Raw genomic sequence first — 24,786 nt, 5'->3', positions numbered from 1 at the left:
GGAAGAGGTTTGTATGATTGAAGTTCTTCCTGCTTCTCCAACCTCCTATGTCTAACAGTCTTAGACATAGCTAACATTTACAAAGAACTTATGATGTACTGAATGAACATGGTTTCATTGCCATTTCCTTTTTTTCATATACTTTTTGAAGTCCACTAAAAAAAAAAAAAAAAAAAGATGTATATGAGTGTTTTGCCTGCGTGTGTATGTCTGTGTACATGGCAAGTGCCTGTGGAAGCCAGAAAATGACATTGGATCCCCTTGAAGTTATAGTTGGCTACTAGTTGTCATGTGGGTGCTGAGAATTGAAACCAGTCCTCTGAAAGAGCAGCCAGTGCTCCTAACCCCTAAGCCATCTCTCCAGCCCAAGGTCAGTACACATTTCCATGTTTTCAGATACAGAGGTAGAAAGGGTACTTCATCTTGTTAGCCAGCTAGTGAATGGCCAAGGCTAGATTCAAGCCCACGCAGTTTGGCTCCCGGGGGTGGGGGTGGGAAGAGCAGGAGGAAGGGAAGCAGGAGGTAAGAAGAGATAGATGAGAGACAGAGGCATACACACACAAAGAGAGACAGAGACAGACAGACAGACAGGAAGGGGGAGAGAGAGAGAGAGGGGAGAGAGAGAGAGAGAGAGAGAGAGAGAGAGAGAGAGAGAGAGAGAGAGAAATGAGCAAATGAATGGACCTGACTCACACATTTTAGCCTGGCCTTTGACTCCCCAGGTAGCCAAGGATGACCTTAACTGGAGTGCTGAGATTAGAGGCTTGGGCTGCCACAGCTGGGTTATGTGTAGTGCAGGGGATTAAAACCCTCATGTATGCAAGACAAGCAGTGTTCTCAGTGTGCTGTATAAGCAGCTGCAGAAACTGTAACTTCTCAATCAGTAATCTTTGTTATTTGAGTGATCAATTAGAAAACTTTTACCAGAAAAACAATCTAAGAGTTTAAATGTTTTCTAATGAGAATGAAACACTAAAACACTATTGGAATTCTACCTCCTGCTTTGAAAACCAGTTCCATTCTGTGATGCTCACACCTTCAGGGGGAGACTTTACTGTGACATAACAACTGGGCACTCTGTATTTAACTTCTTTATTGTTTGCTGTATTAAACATACATTCTTACACAGACACTTCACCATGAATAAAGCAATAAAAATAAGGCACTATCTCAAGATGTGCTCCGCATACAAACATCATCTTGTGAGAATAGGAAATCTGGATCCCTGTACGACAAAAGCCGAGGAACAAAAAGCACTGTAGTCTGAACATACCCAAATGTGTGCATATGGACAGCACACACACACAGTACAGCTTACTGGGTTCCTTTATGAGCATAATTCCTTAGTCATCCTTTTGTGAAGTACGAATGAATATTAAGAAATAGGAAATCTGAACTGCATTTATTTTCACAATATCAATGTTAAACTCAGGAGAAGCAACTTCATTGACTAAATAATGTTAAATGTTTCAAAAGTAAAAAGCAACCTTAATTTTTAGTAACCCTCTAAACAGGGTCTGGAAGAAAAAAGGTAGCTTTTTCTTAGCATGAACAAGGATAGCAAAGAAGCATCATTGAGAATGCCCACATCTATAAAGCTATTGTGGGAACCGTGGTTTCTAACATAGCAAGCCCAAGAAACCACCAGAAATAATGAATACACCTCAGGCAACAGAAGTGTAGAGTTAACTCTACACATGTTACAATTTTCAAGTCCTTGCTCCTAAGACAATTTTAGTATACCTAATAAGTACAGCAGGTCATTTAGAAAAAGAGAAACAAAATATATACCCAGTCTTCTCAATTCAAAAACTTTTAACATGAACAATATTCAGATATAAAATTTGTACTAATTTTTTTCTAAATACAATTTATGCAATCAAGGTTTTCTTAAAACAAGCCAAGCCTTAAGGATATGATGCATAGAAGCAAACAGTAGTGTATATTCCAAACTCATTCTTCCTATATTATGATATGACATAACTTTTCTGAATGAAGGTTTATGGTAAGGCTTAAGGTGTAAACATTTTAGAAGGTAACTTAGTGAAATTACTGTTGATTTAAAAATAAGTATCATCTCATAACAGGATCCTGAATGTTCAAACTTACATGTAAAAACACATTTACATCTCATGTTTCTAGAAAAAGCAAGTTTTATATAGAAAAGCAGCAAAATTTTAAACCCACCAATTTACTGAAAAAGCCATTACTTTTTATTAGAAACAATAATGCTTCTCAAGATGTTGGCAACAAGGCACAGTATAGCACACATTCATACAGTATATTCCCCACTTAATTACATTCCAGAAGGGGTTGGGATGCCTCCTTGGCTGTGGGAAGCTGACGCATTTGATGGACTATGCAAGCTGGTCTCCTTGTACACAAACCAAGCATTTCCTCCCCAAAGTATCATATTCAGAAAGCCAAAGATCTATGAAAGAGGGAAACAAATATAAAAATCTAATGTTTGCTTTAAACTACAAAGTAGAATTAAAAAAAGTCTACACATACAGTCCATTGTACAACTTTTGGATGTATAATGACTTACTATACCCAACATGCTAACCCTCTAAATCTGTAACATAAAACAACAAAAATTGAAAACCTTTACTTCTGCACATAGAATTACATTTGAGAAAAGTGGTAACTCCTTTATTACTTTGAATTTAGACTTTGGTACTCAGGGTAAAGAAGGTCAATAGGAAGCTGAGTCTGCATCTCTCAAGGTTTTCACTTTTCTTCCATTTGGAATGGTTTGAACCTTATCTCCTTCCCTCTGCTATTCCAGGGTTTTATTTTACACCCTGCTATGATCAACACACAGGACTAGACAAACCTACCCCCTTCATTTAACAAGGTCCTTTTTATCAATCAGTGATGGTGACTTATGAAGGAAGAATGGGGTAGAAGCTGAGGAACTATGTGACTAAACAGCAAATGCTTTACGTTTTTTTGTGTAAGTGCACACAGCATTTTTCTGAAATTGTCCCAATCACAGTACTGCCTGTCGATAAAAAGTCCAAGGACTGACTTTTACATTATGGGTTATTATCAAGAATGTGGGTAAACTGCTTTATAAAGCAATACTGACTTTATCTTATTGAAAAGTATTTCCTGGAAAACACCTTCCAAAATAGAATATATTCAACATTATTGACAACTTCAGTTTGATGAAATAGTAGAAAAGTATTTCATGAATCACATATACTAAATTTTACAGATTTAAGAAACTTTAATTTTATGTACTCTAAGTAAACCAGACTTAAGAGAACAGGTACAAAGTCAGATCTGGTTCAAAAGCTGTGCCTCCTTAGAGGTATAAAACATGTTTCTCAGCAGTACAACAACGCTAACAACACTGCTTTTCATATTCCTCTCAGAGTGGCTGAGTACCTTCAAATACACCACTTCAATAAAAGTTATCATTATTAGTGTCCTTTAATCTTGGTTACATGTCATACGATCCACGTGTGCGTGCGTGCGTGCGTGCGTGTGTGTGTGTGTGTGTGTGTGTGTGTGTGTGTGTGTGTGCGCGTGTGTGTGTCCTGATTAGAACCCAAGTAGCTCAGTAAAATAAGAATCAATTTATTGATTATTGAAAGTTACTTTTTTAAATGTTTTAGTAAATGAAACTTTGCAAGCATAGGATACTTACCACAGATACATTGAGGGATCCCATACTAGTCACAGAACCAAAGTGACATGACACTCCTGTTAACCGACAAGGCTCAAGTTGGCCAATAATACTGTGTCCGGTAGCTATTTTAATATCTGTAAGAGCTTTAGCCCAGGCCGAGGAACTCACCAACCATAAAAAAGTGGCAACAAGAGTAATAATAAAGTCCTAGGGCAAAAACAAACACCAGGTAGTGAGCAATCAATTTAAAAGCAGCACTTTTCCTAAGAATCCTAAGCAATATTAGGATTCTGTCTAAACACCATTGGTGTTTACTGTTTCTAGTACCATGCCAGAGATACAGTAAGACTTAATCATCTCCTTAAAAGACCACAACTTAAAATTTTATTTATTTTTGAGGCAATCTTCTTGCAAGAATGGCTGGATGTTCCTTCTTAAAACAATTTTAAATTTGGTATATGTGTGCGTGCCTACGTGCATACATAGAGAACAGAAAGTAGGTTAACTATCTTCTCTGTTGTTCTCTACCCTATCTTTTGAGACAGGGTCCTTCACCGAAGCTGAGGCTCACCATTTCAGACAGGCTGTGTAGCCAGCAAGCCCCAGGATCTACCTATCATCTCTGCACCTAACACTGAAATTACAGGCACACATGTCCATGCCCAAATTTTACTCAGATCCTCTGGTTTTCATAAGTGCTTTCATCCACCGAGCCATCTCTTTAGCCCCAAAGTCGACTTTTCATGTAAAAAGGCAAAGTTTTCTAAATTGTCACCATAATCTTAGCCATACTCTGAGAGTCATACTTTACCCTATTGTCAACAATAAGTGCATTTCTCCACAATCTTTTTGCTTTGTTTTTCTGAGACACAGTCTTACAATGTAGCATTGGCTGACCTGGAACTGGATATGTAAACCAGGCTGGCCTTGAACTCTCAAAAAACCAACTGCCTCTGCTTCGTGGGAATTAAAGTGCTAGGAATTAAAGGTGTACACCACCAGGTCAGAGTTTTTCTTCCCATAATCTTTCTTGAGCATGCCAATTGCAAAAGTCTTTGGCCCAGCTTAGATCTATAAACCAACCCTACCATCTTTCTCTTTTAGCTGCCATTTCACTCCCACCATTACTTCAATTATTGACATTCTAATATAAACTCCCTTGTCACCCTACTTCCTCCTATGTTCAGATAAAAAGATGGATTAACGAAGTGGTTAACAACAAACAACAACAAGAACAACAACGCCCCCACTCCAAAAAAAACACAACCAAGTTCATGACTATGAATTTTAAGAATATTCACTAGGGGCCGAAGAAATGGCTCAATGGTTAAGAGCACTGGCTATTCTAGAGGACCCAAGTTCAATTCCCAGCACCTATATGGTGGCTCCTAACTTCCTATTATTCCAGTTTCTGGGGATCTGACACCCTCTTCTAGTCTCTGTGGGCCCTACATGCATCTGGTGCACAGACACATGCCAGCAAAATACCTATACATACAAAATTTAAAAAATTATGGGGGCTTTAGTTAGGGAAGGGAGAAAGCTAAATAACAAGGATATCTGGTTATACGGAACCATATTATTATCTAACTACATAAAATTACACACAATACATAAGTGTACACACACACACACACACACACACACACTTTAAATGAAAATTTCCCATCTAGGCCAACAATGTTCCCCTCAAGAGCCAAGAGCCACTGCTAACAGAAACCCCAACACCAGGCCTACGTGTTGTGGTCAGCATTGTCCAAGAGATCCCCCCCCAAACTTTACAGGCTATTGCTCTTGCCCATGGCTGCCCCTAGAGATGCAAGGTAAGTTCCTATTGCTGAATACACTGTGCATTTCTGACACAGAACCCAGAGGACCTGAGCAAGAGGAGCAGAGGATCTGACCTGAAAGCCTCCTCCCTGAGGACTAGCTTTCATGATACCAGAAGGCTCCACTTTCAAGGGAGGGAACAACCAATAGTCCTATTCAGCTACGATGCCTATGAATCACAGTGACCATGCCATGCACACCATGGCAGAAACCAACAACTATTTAATTGTATGTAAGGCCTCCTCAACAAGAGGGAAATCATGCCTGGTACAGGAAGCCTGGACAACTATCCAGAGCTAGCGAAATCATGGATCTTGAAGGAAACCTACAACTGCCACTTTACTAAATAAACCAGCACAATCCCTAACTATGTTCTACATGTCTACCTCTATACCCACAGATAAGGCAACTTTTCTTTACAACAGGGAGAGGCCATCACAGAAAAGCACAACCAATCCATCTATAACAAAGCTCTTGCATCCAAGGCTCATGGATCTGCAGAAGAGGAGACAGAAAGACTGTAAGAGCCAGAGGAACAGGAGGTTTGCTGTGAGAGCATGCCTCCTAGAAATGTCAGAGAAACTACACCCATGAAGTCTTTCAACATGGCTGCCTAAAGATTTGAACAAGGATGACACCAATAGACAAATGATTATGGAAGGAGAAGAGCTCAGGAGGTCTCAAGCATAGACAGAGAGTTACAGACAACTAAGGATGCTCACAGTAGGAGAAACAGTCTTCCCAATGAAGAGACACCTGGTTGGTTATCCAATACCAAGTGGTCAGTCCTGAAATTATCCACATACAAGCAACATTAGATGAAATGAGCAAGTTCTCTTTATGTATTTAGGAAAAATATAATAACAATCAGAGAAAAAGAGGCCACGAATTTGAGAGAGAGAGGGGGCAAATGGGAGAGGTGGAGGGAGGAAAGGGAAGAGGAGAAATGATGTAATTATGATTTCAAAAAAATAAAAAATTACTACAAAAATTTAATCAACATTCAGTTTATTAACAAAAAGATGTAAGAGTACCTTTTGAACCTCATTAGTTTCCTACTAAATCCTGTTAATTATTAATTTCCAAAAATAAACATGAAGGTTTTAATATTTTGGATATTTTCTTATAGAAATAACAAGACAAAGAAAGAAAGAAAAATCCCCTTACCTAATCTTTTCTGCTGGAAAACTAAAATATTGTCCATTGGACTGGTCACAAAGACCTACACACTTTGTATGAATCTGTGTAGTGTGAAGCTTATATTAAGTCTCACCTTATTTGGTCTTCCTGTGAATAAATGAACTAAAAAGGAATGACACCAACTTTATAGCTCTGACAGTCCTCTAAGCATATAGGCTAGCTACATCAAAGCATTAGCTCATGTACACCAACAGCAAAGTTAGCCCCAAACCAGTTAATCCAAACCCAGAAATCTTATCACTGAAGAAATGTTTTAAAAAGCAATGAAATTAAATTTTAGTTATCGTGGACCAGGGAGCTGGCACAACAGATAAAGTGGAAGAAAACAACAGACCCTTGCAGGCACAACAGATAAAGTGGAAGAAAACAACAGACCTGTTGTCCTCTGACCTTCACGTGTGCACCACTGCCTGTGCATGCACACACATGTGTACTCACATGCACACACACACGGTACTCACATGCACACATACAGAAATAAATGTTACAAATTTGAAAGATTTTAGTTATCTTACCATAGTCATACAGTGAATAAGTATTTGTCTTTAGAGGACAAAAACAAAACAAACAAACAAAAAGGACCAAGCATGGGTATTTGCATTTGAGCCCTCCATTGCTCCTGGTCCTTCTAAAATGTGTCCATCAGAAAAAATACTGTAGTTGACATTCTGTGCATCATGGGAACACTCTCCTCTGCTCTACTTTTGCTGCAAATAGACATTTCCTAAGAACTTTTTGCTTTTTGGAAACCTAATAAAATGTCACACTAAAAAAATTCCCTCAATGTTAAAGTTATAGCTTTGACCAAAACATGCCAAATTTCTTAATTTTCAGTTATTTTCTTCTTTTTGAATTCTTGGCTAAAACATCTACTTTTCTTCTGGTTATGCTTATTTTTTGTATATGTGCATATACATGGTGTCTGAGTGTCTGCCACAGCTGTCCTCTATTCTCTGACAGGGCTTCTCACTGAATTTGGCTAGACTGCCTGGTCAGTGAGCTCCATACCCTGAAGTCCTGGGGTTGTGCATCTGTACTTCCATGTGAGCTCAGCCCTCTTCCCAGTCCTCAGGTTATGCTCTTTAAACCTATTTTGCTTATAATTAGATTAAAGCACAGATTCACATATTTCAAAAGCCAGAACTTTTCTAAATATGGTGTACAAAATAAACTCTGATGGAAGAAATGTGTGAAAGAGATTACTGTGGTTCCTTTAAATTATACTGGTCCTCTTAGACTCTAGTCATACAGCAGTCTATGTGAACTGTTCTACATAGAGGCATGCAATGCGGCTACCTGGAGCTTCTGGGCTCCAACCAATAAGTAAAATTATGATGCACAAAAGATTTTAGAATTTGGAAATCCTTTTTTTCTGTGTTTTACTTTTGGTACTCCTGATTTGTTGCACCATTAAATCATCTGCTACTTAACACAAAAAGTACTATATAGCCGAGTGTTGGTGACACACGCCTTTAATCCCAGCACTCAGGAGGCAGAGGCAGGCGGATATCTGTGAGTTCAAGGCCAGCCTGGTTTCCAGAGCGAGTGCCAGGATAGGCTCCAAAGCTACACAGAGAAAGCCCTGTCTTGAAAAACCAAAAAAACAAAAAACCATTTTGAAATAAGAGCCTTATTTGATTCAGAATAGATGTTTCCTGTTGATCCTTTGTGACAGGGTCTTTTACATGAGTGTTTTCTGTTTCTTTTTGTACGTTATGTGTTTGTTGTATTAAATAAAGAGGACTGTAAATATTGAAAAAAAAAAAAAAGAAAAACCAAAAAAGTACTATATAAAAAAAAACCTAGTCTGAAAAATCTAAAACTGAAATACTTAAAACACTTTAGTACAAAATTGAGAATAAAGTTAATTAACAGCAAACTTATCCTTGTTAATCAACAGTTCCTAAAAGTCAATGTTATATTTAAAATTTGAGTACATAAAAATTTACTTTTATTACTTTAAAGTGTGTGTGTCTAGGGAGAGTAGGGGAGGCCAATAGAGGGTACTAGATCCCACTGGAGCTGGAGCTATGGATAAGTGTGAGCCTCCTAACATGGTTGCTGGAAACTGAACTCAGGCCCTCTAGAAGAACAGTACATGCTCTTAACTGTTGAGCCATTTCTCTAGCTCCTAGATTTTACTTTTATAAAAAAGAAACACATTTTACAGAGGCAGAAGGACCAGAAGGTTCAAGGTTATCTTCAGCTAGTTATCCTAAATGCTATACAACTAGATTGTTTTAGTTTATCATAAAGAAAGCTCTCTATAAACTTTTATTTATTTATTATTTTTTTTCTCGAGACAGGGTTTCTCTGTGTAACAGTCCTGACTGCCCTGCCTGGAACTCACTTTGTAGACCAGGGTGGCCTTGAACTCACATTGATCCACCTGTCTCTGCCTCCCAAGTGTTGGGATTAAAGGCGTGCCGTTAACACTTCCCAGCTACAAACTATATCTTAATACTGACCTAAGTGTAATAATTTTTAAATTATTAGATAAAAAACAAGAAAGGGATCATTGTTTTATTTAGTAAAAAGGAATTTGTTGGTATAACGACAAAATGCAAAACACACACACACACACACACACACACACACACACACACACAAAAAAAAAAAAAAAAAAAACCAAAGAATTTTCCCCAGCACTTGGGAAGCAGAGGCAGGTGGATCTCTTTGAGTCTGAGGCCTGTCTGTTCTAAGGAGCAAGTTCCAGGACAGCCACAACTACACAGAGAAACCCTGTCTTGAAAAGCAGAACAAAACAAATAAGCAAACAAACAAATTAAAAAAATATTATCAGTATGATCAAACTAGTGATTTTTTAAGGCAAAGCTTGAAATATTCAAAGCTATAGATTCTTAATTTGTAATGAATAAACACTTTAAAAATGTAATAGTCAGAAATACTTTATGAAAACTAGGTTTCTATATTTTTCCAGACACATGAAAAAGGAAACATACATGATAAAAATTTTTTTGTTCTTTACTCACCATTTACATTCTTATGATCCAAGCAGCAAAAGTTAAAAATAAATTGGTAAATATAACTTATATTAACAGTTCCTTCATATTAAATCAGCCTTCTCTTTAAGGTAAATTCACAATTCTTTGAAGATGTCAGTGCTTTTTCATAGACACACATGACTAGCATCAGAAGAACCTCCACACCACCACTGACTTTAAGTTACTACTTTGTAGTGGAGGTGGAACATAAAACCATGGCTTTCTCTGGTCTTGCCACTGATAATCCAGGAAGGACATGTAGTCCCTTAATCTCAAAGATTATTTTCTTTCTAGATCAGTAGAATCTGAAGCTCTAAGAAAGGTATCAGGATTTCAAATCCAAATCATTTGTTGGCATCTCAAAAGATCAAATGTAACTTGCTGATACCAGTGATAAGGAATGTAAGACTTATCTGGGTCAGAGTTTAGCATAAAAGCAGCTGTAAAATGCATAAAGAGTCGGTAGAGCTAAACAACATTCTATTTAAAAAAGTCAGACTTGATATTTGGGCCATACTTTGCTGATAAAGAAAACTAAGCTCACTAAAAAATGGTAGTGGCATAAAAGGAGTTTTGAGGAAAGAGAAAAAAGGTAACAAGTAGAAATGAGACTAGTATGACCCGCGATTTTTTAAATTAAAGATAATAATTTCTTAACCTTTGGCTCCTTAAAATTTAACAATTCCTCAGCCAGGTGTTGGTGGCCCACACCTTTAATCCCAGCACTCGGGAGGCAGAGGCAGGTGGATCTCTGTGAGTTCGAGGCCAGCCTGGTTTCCAGAGCGAGTGCCAGGATAGGCTCCAAAGCTACACAGAGAAACCCTGTCTCGAAGAAAAAAAAAAAAAATTAACAATTTATCAAATATTCGAGGGTTTCCAGGTTTATAAAAAAACAAGATCAACTCTCTGAAGTATTAAACAGGTTATGAAAACTGGATTAAACTTAGTAACTGAAGAAAGCCCTCCTATGTCAAACACACTTATGTGAGTAATTTGGATTTCTAGTAGGAAATCCTCTATTTACTTACAAACATAACTTTGCTTACACTTACAGACATTGTCTTCGTATAGAGATATAGAATGATGACTTACGATCATGGGAAGTTTTCGGCTATCCCGGTAGAGGTTGGTGTAACCCACATAGAGCAGAAGGGCAGCAATGCAGTACAAGAACACAAAGACTGCAAATGTGACGTAGAACTGTGCGGAAGAAGAGTAGTCACCTATGAGGACGTGGTCTTCCCACTTCACATCACACACATTGACATCTGGAGGCGGATGAAAGAATGCATGATTCAACCTATTAAAAGAAGACCTAAATCAATAAATGGATCACTGGACTCTAACAGAGAAATACTTTAGCAGAATACTGACATTTCAAAATTTATTCCCCAGATACACTAAAAATGTTTTCTTTTTTAAAAAGGTAAAATTTTATACTATATATACCCATAAATTTATTCAGTAATAGGTTTATGACAGGTTGAATGTAAATGGAGTCAAACAGTTTTAACATTTAGACATTATCTTCCTGCAATATAAACATATCTTATTAGAAGGGAAAATAAAAAAGTCTTTTACCACTCCCATTTCTACTCTAGGAGGCGGATGTTTGTCACTAGTTCTAGGAGAACCAGTTAACGATGATACCCTTCTTCCTTTTTTTTTTTTTTTTTTTTTCTTTTAAAGATACTTTCAACCAACCTGGAGATCCAGTTTTAATTTTTAATTTATGTGTGGATGTTTTGCCTGCATCAGTGTCTGTGAGCCACCTGTATGCCTCATGTCTGCAGAGGCCAGAGGAAGGCATCAGATCCTCTAGAACTAGAGTTCAGACAATTGTGAGCCATGTGTGGGTGCTGGGAATTGAACCTAGGTCTTCAGAAAGAGCAGCTACTGCTCTTAACTGCTGAGCCATCTCTCCAGCCCCATGATTCCTATTTTAACCCTTGATTAATTAGCTGCTAAAGCAAAAGTCACATTGCCTTACACTTACCCATTTGTAAATTATAAACCCAACTGTCATTAATTAAAGATGATGACTACTGTAACAAAATGAATGGATAAGCGATAAAAAAGCTTTGATGATTAGTAAGCTCTCAGGATATTCAGACCTTTAATGTAATATTTTATTTGCAGAGCACAGTAGAGCAGGTCTTTAGTCCTAGCACTCAGGAAAAGAAAGGCAGAGCTCTAGGAGTTCTTGGACCAGCCTGGTCTACACAACAAGTTCCCGACCAACCAGGGCTACACAGTGAAATCTTGCCTCAAAAAGTTTTTAATTATCAAACATCCTTAAGAGATTATATTTCCAGGCTGGAGAGATAGCTCAGAGGTTAAGAGCACTGACTGTTCTTCCTGAGGTCCTGAGTTCAATTCCCAGCAACCACATGGTGGCTCACAACCATCCGTTATGAGATCTGGTGCTCTCTTCTGGTGTGCAGATATACATGGAAGCAGAATGTTGTACACATAATAAATAAAATCTTTAAAAAAAAGAGATTATATTTCCAATTTACTGGACAGAAAATGGAGTCTTTGAGAGATCAAGTCAAGCAAAGCTAAGCAGAGGATTCCTATTTTGGACATAGATATACGTCAATAGACTTTAGAACAGAAGACGCTTGCTACTGCTTATTTTCCTTTAAAAATAAAATAAATATGGTCTTATAACTGAGAAACAAGTATACCTTTGTATGTCTTAAAATGACATAAAATACTATTTGTTCAGTAACTGCAGAAATATGAGAAATGTGTATCTTGATAAATTAAGTTTGCTTCTTGTTAGTAGAGTAGCTCATTAATAGAACAGTTCCATTTCCTCCATTTCTTGACAGAATGTCAAGACAATGTCATAGTACCGTAAGTTTCTAAATATTTGCTTTCGGCTGCCATTTGGTATCCTCTCCCTCCCCTCTCCCTTTCCCTCTCTCTCCTCTCTCTGTTGTCCTGGCTATCCTGGAACTTGTTATGTAGACTGTGGCAGTCCTCAAACCCATTGAGACCCAACCTGCTTCTGCTTCCTGAGTGCTGAGATAAAAGGCATGTAACGCCACACCTGGCCTTTCTGTTACGATTTTAATATGAAATATCTCACATAAGCTCATGTAATGAATCCTTGGCTCCCAGTGACACTATTATGGCAGGTTCTGGAAACATTAGAAAGGGGCTTTGCTAGAGGCTTGCTTCATCATGAGTTGAAGAACCACCTTTGCCACAAATTTTCACTACCATGATTTTCTACCCAAGTTCGTGAGGCCAATTTAACATGGTATTGCCTCACGAAACTGTGGGCTGAAGCAATTCTTCACTCTCTCATTTCTGTCAGGGATTTGGTCTCAGCAACTAGGAAGTAATGAATATACTCCCCTTTGTACATTTTCTCCATCAGACACCAGAAAAAAGTCTGCAGACAGGCACTGGTCTATACCATAGTCTGAGTAAAACTCACAAGTGAAGATGCAAATCTAAACTATTCTACCACCTTCCAGGAGGAAACGCTGGAGACTATGTCTAAGTGCATGCATGATGCATGTGAGAGTTGAGGAAGGGTCTGCTCTACAAATTGTTTCAGAACATCATCCTGCCTTGACTTCCCAAGTGTTGTGACTGCTCAGAGTACAGGCCTCTGCCCCTGTGTCCAGGCTAGTTGTTAGAAACCCTAGTGACTAAATATGAAGTTAATAACAGTTAGTTGTTCAATAATTAAAAACAACTCACCTGAATGGATAACCAAAAGTAGCTGTAACTGTCTTATTGTCACCAACTTTAGGAGGACAATTCACTTGAATTTCTGTTTTGCCCTTAAATCCGCCACAGGTGGCAAAAGCAAAGATGGAAGCAAACTACATAAAATGAGGAGAAAAAAAGAAAAAAAAGAAAAAGAAAAAAAGCATTACTGCACCCAAACAAAGGTCATTAAAGTACACAGATCATTAAAGTTGGCTCACAAGTGTTCTAGAAATTGCTAGCCATACATTAAAAACATTAAAAAATGTACAAATGTCATTCTGTTTTCCCAAGTATAATATAGAATACACTAACCCATACAATATGAAATTCAGAGAAAACTTGCTGGGCATGGTGGCAGAGGCACTGGATTGCTTTACGTTCAAGGCCAGTCTGGTCTACACAGACTCAAAAGAGTTCTAGGACAGCCAGAGATAATAGAGACACTGCCTCAAAACAAACAACAAAAAAGAGCAAAGAAATCTTTATCAAATTATAAACAGGAGTAAATAGAAGGTATTTTTGCTTTGGGCTCAGGTCACCAGTGAACAAGAGGTTATACAGGAAGAGGTTCTACCCTACTTCATTAACTTATGATACATTCCTTCCATGTGTTTCTTGGTTTCAAAAAGTAGTTCGAAATTGTTTTCGTGACTAAGCATATGCTTAAAAATATAATAATGCTTCCTTAAATTATATTTGTAACAGACAAACCCAGAAGCATCATAAGTATTGCCAGAGAGTCACATAAACTAGAATTTGTTTATACAACAGAATAAACTTTTAATTACTAAAATAGACTTTTTAATAACACAGCAACATGCTCATTACACATAGACTCTGTTCATATATACACTATATATGTTTCCATATCTACACCCAAAGAGGGTAAAACCCAGAAATTTTCAGTGCAACACAAGATACAAGATTTAATTTCTTTTTGTCTTCTAAATTTTTCCACAACAAAAATGCTTTGTTTTGGGTGCTATCATATCTGAAAAATCAATAATTCAGTAAATGTCAACAGTTCTTATTTTCAAAATACATGTGGAATCTACTTACCACCTCCTCCTAATCTAAATGACTGTCACATCACCTCTTGGCTGGATTCTGCACTAAGGGCCTCTATTCCTGATTCCTTCTTTGCCCGAGCTTCAGTGCACTACCTATATAACAGCCCTGCAGCTTAAACCCACACAGAAGGCAGAATGCATTCCCTCTGCTCAAAGCCCTCAAATAGCTCAGTTCTCAAATAACCTTTACTTTATATCTAACTTCTCATACATTGCTACTTTTTTTTCCTTTACCTTAACTTTCTACACATTACATATCTGCTGCCTGGTCACTACAACAACTCCTTCAGGTTCTTCATTGGCTATTTCCTCTGCCTGTAACACATGTTCACTCCGGCATGTAATCTTTGTAGACAGTCCTCCTTTACAGCCCACCTCTAACACTAACTCTATGTACATTGTTCTAATTCTCCTTCCTCACATTTAAGATTGCCTAGGTACCATTCTTACCATTTGTTCTTCCCTAGAATAGAAAACTAAAGCGATGTGAGTCTCTCTGCTGAAAGCTACACACATCAAGCAGTAGAAACATTTCTGTGGACAATTCATATCAAAGCCTACAGTGTTAAATATGGGATGCTACAGTTAGGCTGAGTGTTCCCTAGATACCAGGACATGCTGCCAGCCTATGGCATGATGAGAAGTGGGAGAACCTTTAGGAAGTGGGGCCTTACTAAAAGGAAAGTCACTCTTTTCAAAGAAATATTTGGAACCTGGCCCTATCTGTTTCTTTCTGCTTCTGGGTTGTTCTCAAGTAAAGTTGTTATACTGTGACTGAGATAGGCAACCATGGACCAAAACCACTGAAACTGTGAATCTAAAACAGTTTCTTGTTTTAGGTGGATTACTCTCATTATATTGTTAAATAATGGAAAACTAACACACTAGACATTGCTTCTCATGAGTCATCCTGGGTTATTGAGTTTTACAGGACATAATCAGTATCATAATAATCAAAGGTTTCTCCAAAGAAATACACACACACACACACACACACACACACACACACACACACACACACAAGACCTGAAGAACCTGAGGCAATGTCTACATACAGTTTGAGATCTGTTAAGATTCCATAGGTACCAAGGAATATGAATAGTCTCTCAGAATGTATACAGTAGGAGAAAAAGCAAGAACTGAGTCTAACCTTAAGTTAGTTTTCATTCATTCATTCATTCATTCATTCACTCATTTATTGTTTTTTAAGGCAGGGTTTCTCTGTATGTTTGGAGCCTATCCTGGAACTTGCTGTGTAGACCAGGTTGGCCTCAAACTCAGAGATCCTCCTGTCTCTGTGCTGGGATTAAAGGCATGCACCACCATCACCTGGCAAGTCTGGCAAATTTTTAAGTGACAGAGTTGCCACTGCACATCACTGAGAAAGGACTGTGGTGACCACAAGTTATATCCAGATGGCATAATTTCCATCAAGAGTTTTAACTATACCAAGTAGTGAATATAGTGGAAGACACAGGTTCCTTCTAAGATTACTTCATAATAGGACTGGTATTTCTAGCCTGTAGATATAGCTTGCCTACCATGCAAAGAAACCCTGGGCTTGATCCCCAACACTGAAACACAAGGGGGCATACCTGTGATACCATCACTTGGGAGGCAGAGGCAGGAGGACCATAAATCGAAGGACACCTTTGGCTACACAGTGAGTTCTTGGCCAGCTGAGATACAAGTAAACTAAACAAGTTTACTAAAACAAGTAAACAACTCTCCCACCCCCAAGTTATGTTTCTTTTGTATTCTGACTACTTCCAGAAGCTCAGACAACTTTTGTGCTGTTTGCTTTTGAGAAAGGGTCTCATAGTCTAGCCCAGGGTGGCCTGGAGCTCACGGTGATCTTCCTTGAGCATTGGAGGCACAGGTGTGAGCCGCTATATCCAGCATGAGTGTCTCCCATGCCACATGCTAGGGATGGAACCCAAGACTTGAGCGTGCTAGGTCAAGTGCTCCACCACTATACCCGCAACCCTCTCAGGCACATTTTAGAGACTGAAAAGGGCACGGGACCAAGACCTGCCTACAACCACATGACCGAGTTTAGAAGTGGAGCCATGGAGGCTGGCAGTCATGAGGGAGCTGGAGGCTGTGAGATTAGTACAACCCCATCGAATAGCTGACACAGAAAGGTGAGATAATAAATATTTGCTGTTTTAATTGCTATGCTGGGGCAGTTTACTATATAGTAATAGAAAACTGGTAAATGGCTACTCAGTACATCCTTCAAATGAGCCACAAGTTAAATGAAAAAGCTTTTAAAAAAGAAAATCTGTGACCATGTAGAATTTAATACTTTTTAAAAGATAGTCAATTTCAACTACAGAAGAAAATTTAAAATCAGAAGTCAGCTTTTGAATATAGCACAAACTACAAAGTAGGTGAAATGGCCTGTAAAATGCTTGCAAAGAAGCCAATAGTTCAAAGATCTCATGCACTGAGACTTCTCTATGACTGTCCACAGCAAAGGAGCCAATAATTCAATGATCTAAGAGGAGACCCTTTCTCATGTACTGAGACTTCTCTATGACTGTTCACAGCAACACTGTGGGAGGGAAAAGCAACAGGAAAACTGATTGTAGCAGTATGTTCTTACAATGAAAAGTTACATATCAGAAGAGATACTCTAGTTACTACCCTGCCCTCTTGCAGTGCCCTCAAACCCGGTCCTTTTTAAGAACAAGTTCTCTTAATAGCTGAGCCATCTCTCCAGCTCCTCATTCAAACAAACAAACAAACAAACAAACAAACAAACCAGAGGAAAAAATACAAGAACTATAGCTAGTGACATCAATACAGGTGCTGCAGAAACCTAATACCAAATTAAAAAAAAATCAGGTTGCGTAATATTATACAGAATGTAAAACTTTAAAAAAGTTTTTAAAGATAAAGTCTCACTCTGTAGATGAAGCTGGCCTTCAGCTCACATAACTGCATCTTTCTGTCTCCACTTCCTATGTGCTATCTAGTCTAGAACCACTTTTTTTTTTTTTTTTAGCTGCATACTGTTTAGGCCCTTACCGGTTCTCACTGGACTCACTCAACAAACTTCCTGTTTCTTATCTCATTCCAATCTTCCATTATGAGGGCTCTAAAGCTACAGCAGCCAATAAAATAGTCACCAATGGTTGCTGAACTGTGAATGTTGCCTGCTGAACTGTGAATGTTGCCATCTAAACTATGACACACTGTAAGTGTAAAATACACCACAGATTCAAAGATTTAATATAAAAATATATACACTGGGGCTGGGAATGGAGTCAGTTGTTATCTTAGTTCCGAGTTTTCATTGCTGCACCAAAACACCACGACTAAAAAGCAAGTTGGGGAGAAAAGGGATTATTCGGTGTATACTTCCACACTGCTGTTTATCATCAAAGGAAGTCAGGATAGGAACTCAAAGAGAAAAGGATCTTAGAGGCAGGAGCTGATGCAGAGATACTGGAGAAGTGCTGTTTACTGGTGTGCTCCCCATGGATTGCTCAGCCTGCCTTCTTACAGTACCATCCACCATGGGCTGGTCCCTCCATCAATCACTCCACTCAGATGACTCTAGCTTGTGTAGCAAGGTGACACAAGATCAGGAGTTTGCCCAGCATGCACTAACCCTGGCTTTAATCCCCAGTACTGCATAAACTGAATGTAGTGGTGCATTCCTGTAATTCTAGCATTTTGGGGGTTAAGGGGGGAATCAGAAGGTCAAGGTTATCCTCGGCTACACAGGAACTTCTCGGTCACAAGACTGTTTCAACAACAAAAAGAAAAAACAAAGATGATACACTGGATTAATTCCACCTTTATGGCTAATTCAACATTAAATTACTCTGTAACTTGTATGTTTTTGTTTTGTTTTTTGGACAAAGTTACTTTAGAGATGATGTCACACTAATCTGAAATAGCAATCTGATCATGTAATCTGGTTTAAAGGAAGTCCTCCAATGCTTTTCAAGTCTGTATTTAAAAAACAAACAAAATGCTTGCCAAATTTGGCATAAATGGCATGGCTAATGCAGCCACAACTTTTTCTTTCTAGATTTAGCTGAACTATGTTGCCAGGTACTGCAATCACCATTGTAGTTTTTACTATTTCTGAAACACACCAGCATTTACGTCTTAGTTGTTGCCCCCCCCCCATTTCTTTTTTAAAGCTTCACCTATTTCAACCATTATTCTCCTGGACTGCTACAGACATTAATCCATTCCAAATTAACTCTACCACTAGCATTTTCTGTGTATTTTGTTACATAACAAAAACAAAACAAAACACCCTTAGTTTCTTAATACAGAAATTAGGAGTATTGTATTGTCCTATCAAGTGTTGCTTTCATGCTAGCAATTCTTATATTCATCTTACCCAGAAATAAAACAACAAGGCACACATTTATAATAACTGAAATACCTAAAATAATTTTTTGAGTAACCATATAAGCAACTCACACACTCTCTATTATTTTATTTTATTTTTGTACAGAATGTCTGGTCAAGATTAGAAGCTATATACTAGCTAGAAGTTGGGGCACACAACTTTAATTCCAGCACTTAGGAAGGTGGATTTGAGTTTGAGGCCAGTCTTAGCTGCACAAGTTCCAGGCCAACTGGCGCTGTATAACAAAAAACAAAACAAACAAAATCCCACCAAAACAGTAAGTTATATACTAGCTGCCCACCAGTAAAACCTGATCTATGAGTAGATTTGTATAATTCTTTCAGTATTTATTTTTAAAATGTGAATTTATCATTAAAGTCGGATGCTGCACATAAAAACTGGGTTTCCTACTATTCCTGAGCATAATAATGCAACATCAGAATCACACTCTCATAGAGAAGCAATCATACAGAACAGAAGTGACATTCACAACAGGACACGCGCTTTCCAGACTGCCTCTCCCCCAAGTCTGAATCTAAAGGATGCACATTAAACTTGGTAATAATACTATTTTTTCCTTTTAAACAGTTTGTTGTATTCCTTCACTTTACCTGGGTGTTCTATGAACATGACAGCCCGCACTGCAGTCTATAATAAATGTCACTAATTCCTTGCCCATTACCAGCTACCCAAGAAGAATGAAAGCACAAACATGGAATTTTCTAAAACATTTAAACTCCTATTCATATAGTTTTTGACTGAATGAGAAGGTTATTGCTGGGCCTGTATGTTAAGAAGGTCAAATGTGGATGCAGCAGACTAACAATGTTCTGAATCCCACACCTGGAAGACCAGAGAAATAACCTCACTTATTTTCTCATTTTTAGTGTCTATATATTCCAGTGTGCCTATCCCCGTCTAGACAGGTCAATGGAATAAAACAGTGTAACCAAACGAACCTTACAAAATGAATCAGTAGTTTGAACCTGTCTGCTAAGATATATTGATTGATAATGCATTCATGTACAAAAGAGGACTGGAAGCCACAATGTAAGATAAAAAGATTCTTCTTTATCAAATTAGAAGTTAGGAGAAAAGGAAATTATTGCAATATAACATAAATGAGAATTTAAAGATATGAGCCGGGTATGATGGTATATATGTAAAATTCCAGCATTCAGGTATTGGAATTCAAGGAGTTCAAGGCCAGCCTTGGCTACAAAGCAAGTCTGAGACCAGCCTGGGCTACATGAGACCCTACCTCAAAAATCAAGCTAAAGAAAACAAAATATATGTAAATTTTCTCTCAATGTACAATATCCCTTAAAGCACTAACATTAAAATGTACACCCAAATTACAGATGAAGAAAGGGACTTTGTGCAAAAATGTTTACACTGATAAAAGTTCATGCAGGAAAAACTTGGGGACACCTGGTATTTTCAGTAAATTATCTATCCTATAGCCAGAGTCACAATATTATCTCCTACCCATATATCTTATTCTCAGAATTCTACTGGGAAATGGTGGAATTCATCCTAATTTATGGGTGCTGAAATAAAGCACTTCTAGTTAATAGGATCTTCACTGCTATTTAATGTCACCATTAAACCAAAGTTATCTACTTAAATTAAATTCTTCATGCCTAGTATTTTGAAAGAATCAATTGAAATGTTTAGAGCACTGACATTTCAAGTTACTATCATGGAATGAGCAATGAAATCAGTATCAAAGTGCTTCTTTTCCCCTCTCTCCACTTCTACAGCACAACCACATAAGCCTCTGCTAACAGTTCCATAGTCCTTCAGGATGTAGATTTCCCAGACATAGCTGAAATAGCTAGAAGTCTTATCTGAATCTTAGTCATTATGTTGAAAGCATTTTGTGTCATCTTTACTCTTAAACATGTTTGGTTGAGTACAGAGCTGTAAATCCCCAAGGAATATAAACATATTTACTTTAAAATCATTTTCAGGGCCAGTGGTTCAGCTGCTTAAGATGGTGGCCACTAAGCCTCATGATGAATTCCATCGCCAGATCCACATGAAAGAAAGAGACCCAACTCCTGCACACCATCCTCTGACCACATGTGATAAATAATAATTCTCAGACTTTTCAATTACTTACATGACCTTTGGAGTAAATCAGCATCTTCATTGTTGATTTGGTTGGCTGGGTTGACATGAGTCTGTTTTACTATGGAGAACTAGTAGCACTAGTAGCCACTGAGAAAATTTGAGTTAAATAAAAATTGGTTTTCTTCGTACATTTCAGGGTATTTGATACAAGCTTAAGTATGCCCCCCTTCCCCAGCAGGGAGACTGGCCAGGCCTTAGTTGTTAGGTGGTTTTGCTTTTTCTTAAGTGTGTGCACTAACTTGTGTGTGCCCACGTTGGGGCCACAGGCCAATGGGAAGCATCTTCTGTTGTTCTCACTTAACCTGGAACTTATTTCTGCTGGATCGGCTGGCCAGTGAGCCCCACCTGTCTCCTTCCCACAGAACCAAGATTACTGATGTATGCCTGATGGGCATCTAAACTCAGGTCCTCAGTTTCTGCAGCAAGCACTTCCCCCACCGAGCCAATTCCCGAGTCTCCCTGCCTACCTTTGAAGTGCTCATATCTACGTCACACCCACAGAGGCTTTTACTCTATTCTGTTTCTGATTCCCAACAATGTTTTTCTTATAGTACAACATTAACCTCAGCTTGCAGACCCCTTGAGTTTCCAAGTCTCATCCAGAAACCTACAAAAGGTCAAATTACTTTATTTAGTCTAGTATGTTGACACTTGCACTGATTAAGCAAATAGACTGATGGGTAAAACTGCTGGCTTTAGTAAAAATCAGCAGTATTAGCAGCTTGGGGGGAAAAAAGGTTCACTTAAGAAATGTCTGTGGCACACGCCTTTGATCCCAGCACTCGGGAGGCAGAGACAGGTAGATCTCTGTGAGTTTGAGGTCAGCCTGGTCTACAGAGTGAGTTTCAGGATAGGCTCCAAAGCCATACAGAGAAACCCTGTCTTGAAAAACAAAATACAAAAAGAAAAAAGAAAGAAAAAGAAAGAAAAAGAAAGGAAAAAGAAATGTCTGGTGCGCAGGCAGTGGTGTCACACACCTTTAATCCCAACACTCAGGAGGCAGAGGCAGGCAGGTCTTTGAGTTTGAGGCCAGCCTGGTCTACAGAGTGAGTTCCAGGGCACTCAGGGCTACGCAGAGAAACACTGCCTCAAAATGCTAAAAGAAAAAAGTGTTTGATGAAACAGGAAAAATATTTAAACCTTGAGTCCTGAACCTTAATAGTCGTTTAACAGAAGTGGAAAACACAAAGATTTTTGTTGCATATCAAATTATAATGGCTGACACTAAAGAAAGTACTTAAACAAATGAGTAGCAACTGAAACTAGTTTTCAGTTTTCTTTCTTTTTCTTTTTTTTTTTTGTTTGTTTTTTGAGACAGGATTTCTCTGTGTAGCTTTGTAGACCAGGCTGGCCTCGAACTCACAGAGATCCGCCTGCCTCTGCCTCTGAAGTGCTGGGATTAAAGGCATGCGCCACCACTGCCCGGCTCATATTTCTTTCTAATACACCAACTCTCTCATGTGTCCCTAAATACTGAATCCATTACCTTACCAGACAACCACCCACCTAGCCTACATTGGTGGTTTCTGATTTTACTGAAACTACTCCTGCTAATGCCATCAAGAGTCTCCTGACCACCAAAAACAAGGGACATGGTTTGGCTCTTATTTTACGTAAGTTATCCATGGCACCTGACATTATTGAGCATTCTTTACTTGAAATTCTAACAGTGATGTCAAGATGTTTCTCTGCATCATCCTAACCATTCCTTTCTTTGCTGACTTGTATTCTAAATAGTCAGGTTCACATACACCACTGCCTATATAGAGGACACTGCAATTTGAAGGGATTACCAATAATATATCCTTATTAACCATCCAAATATTGTCCTCTTTCTCTTAAGGACTTCTTCCTCTTAAGGACTTGGACAATAAAGGCTGTTATCAAGCCAAGCCAGAAATATGCTAGTCATCACAAGACTGTTACTTCTATATATATTCTAACTTGTAGACATCTCCATCCTCACAACAACTGATTTTAGGCACACATAAGTTCTAAAGCAGCAGATCTCTATCCATGTCTGGCCATTTTTACACTGTTAACAAATCCAATGATTTGCCTCAAGTCGTAGCTTCACTGGACACTATTCCATATACAACCCAACAGTCGATATCTTGTACACAAAAGACCAGTTTTTCAAGTCTAACCTTAGAAGGAGCCAGGGCTTTGAAATCTACTTGTCATAATCATCTAGAACCGCACTTTTGCCCAATATGTCCATGTTCCAACCAAGTACTTACACAACTCTACACTGCTTCAACTTTTCCTCCTACTGAACATGAGATCTTTTTTGCCTAGAAAGCCAATCCATATCCCCCACTGAAGTGATTGAGTATTCCTCCTTCAAATGTTCTTTAAATCTTTAAAGTTCTCCCCAATGATCCCCTCCTGTTTCATCTACTATACTTAAGTATCTTTGATACGGAATTTACCATATGGCGTCTTTGTGTATACTCCACTCCATCCCTGAATGATCATGAGGAAAAAGATCATTTATTCATGCCTGTTTGCTGGCGCTTAGCACAGTGCTGGAATATACCCACTCAAATATTTGTTAGGTAAATATTCACACCATTAACACAATATAGTCTTACTACAAAATTACTGCCTGGGTTATTCAAAGCCTTCAAACTGAAACTAGAAATTCCTTAAGAAACCTAAGGATAATTTCAAAATACAACAAAAAACATTGCCTCTTCATTTAAGTGAAAAATCTAAATTATTAAAACTGAATTAAACCTTCAATGAGACTAAATGTGGGTTTTTTTACATTTAAATTTGATTTCTCTCGTATAATTTTTACTTTTGGAATTAAAATATTAACTTTCTTATAAACAGGTTTGTACAAAAAAGTCACGTGTCTTTCGACACTTGCAAGAAACCAGCACCATTCCAGTTTCCATAAAACTGGAGACATACAGTGCAAGTAGAAAAACAAGCGCATCATCGGAAAACTTGAAGCTCTACATTAAAACACATGCAGGAAACTGGCACGTTCTTTTCCATTGTCAAAATCAATGGTGGAGTTAAACGTTACTGGCTATAAAAGCACAACCTACTGAATGCACAGTGGGCAAATAGACGCCAAGCGCTTAACATTCTTAAACCAGCACCGAACGACAGTGGGCCGCGAAGTGTGAAGGGAAATCGCAGCGCTGGGTAAACTAACTTCAAGTGCCAAGGTCGAACCACTAAGTCTCCTTTGATGTTAATGACTGCTTGCCAGGAAAGGGCTGAAAGCTCACTTCCCAAGCAGGATGTCGCTAGAAGTTAACTACAAACAATCTCCACGTCCGCAGGGTATTAAATGGGCCGGGCGCGGGGATGCGTTCCGGGCGCGGGCCTTGCTCCGCGTCCCTGACCCACGCTATTTTTAACCCGAACGCCAGCGCAGGGCCAGCGCAGGTCGGCTCGCCCGCCGAGGGCCCCGAGCTCCGGGCGCTCGGTTTCGGTTGGACCTCAGCAGGAAGTCCTGTCTTCCTTTGCGGCTGGCGGTGGCGCCTGAGAGAAAAGAGAGCCGTTCGCACGGCTCGGCGGCCGCCATCTCCGCCCCGCGCAGGGCGCCTCGCGCCGCGCCGGGCCGGGCCGGGCCAGGCCGGGTCCGTGTCGCCCGCCGCACTCACCCACTCCAGGACCTTGATGAAGCCGAGCGGCTCCTTGAGCGGGCTGAGGTTGATCTGGAAGGCGGACATCCTCTGAGGAAAGGAGGGAGAAGAGTCAGGAAGCGGGGCGGAGGAGGGGAGCGGCGCTACCGGAGCGGCTGGCTGGGCGGCGAGGACGGGAAGGCGGGGCCGCGGG

General features: G+C 39.0%; 1 protein-coding gene across 2 annotated transcripts; it reads right to left on the bottom strand.

The window, feature by feature from the left end:
• Positions 1-1,076: 1,076 nt before the first annotated feature.
• Sypl1 (synaptophysin like 1) lies at positions 1,077-24,785 on the bottom strand. 2 transcript variants are annotated; one of them, XM_027417012.2, is made up of 6 exons: positions 24,612-24,754; positions 20,978-21,075; positions 13,393-13,517; positions 10,765-10,972; positions 3,656-3,844; positions 1,077-2,431 (listed from the first exon to the last, which is right to left on the bottom strand). In XM_027417012.2, exons 2-6 carry the CDS (start codon positions 21,032-21,034, stop codon positions 2,297-2,299), a joined length of 714 nt encoding a protein of 237 aa, XP_027272813.1. In that variant the 5' UTR covers positions 21,035-21,075; positions 24,612-24,754; the 3' UTR covers positions 1,077-2,296. The 2 variants fall into 2 exon arrangements, with proteins under 2 accessions (XP_027272813.1, XP_027272812.1); XM_027417011.2 differs by lacking the exon at positions 20,978-21,075 and having other exon boundaries at positions 24,612-24,785.
• Position 24,786: the final 1 nt, after the last annotated feature.

Source organism: Cricetulus griseus, chromosome 5 (genome assembly GCF_003668045.3).
Source record: "Cricetulus griseus strain 17A/GY chromosome 5, alternate assembly CriGri-PICRH-1.0, whole genome shotgun sequence".
Taxonomy (NCBI): domain Eukaryota; kingdom Metazoa; phylum Chordata; class Mammalia; order Rodentia; family Cricetidae; genus Cricetulus; species Cricetulus griseus.
This window is presented reverse-complemented; position numbering and strand designations above follow the sequence as displayed.

What these genes read in the sequence shown, in the direction of transcription:
- Sypl1 (XM_027417011.2), bottom strand. Translation starts at nt 24,680, where the DNA reads ATGTCCGCCTTCCAGATCAACCTCAGCCCGCTCAAGGAGCCGCTCGGC. An exon ending in ACTTTTGGTTATCCATTCAG is followed by an intron (nt 10,973 to 13,392) that starts GTGAGTTGTTTT and finishes TTCTTTTAATAG; the next exon opens with GTTGAATCATGCATTCTTTC. An exon ending in GATCCCTCAATGTATCTGTG is followed by an intron (nt 2,432 to 3,655) that starts GTAAGTATCCTA and finishes CCTCTTTCATAG; the next exon opens with ATCTTTGGCTTTCTGAATAT.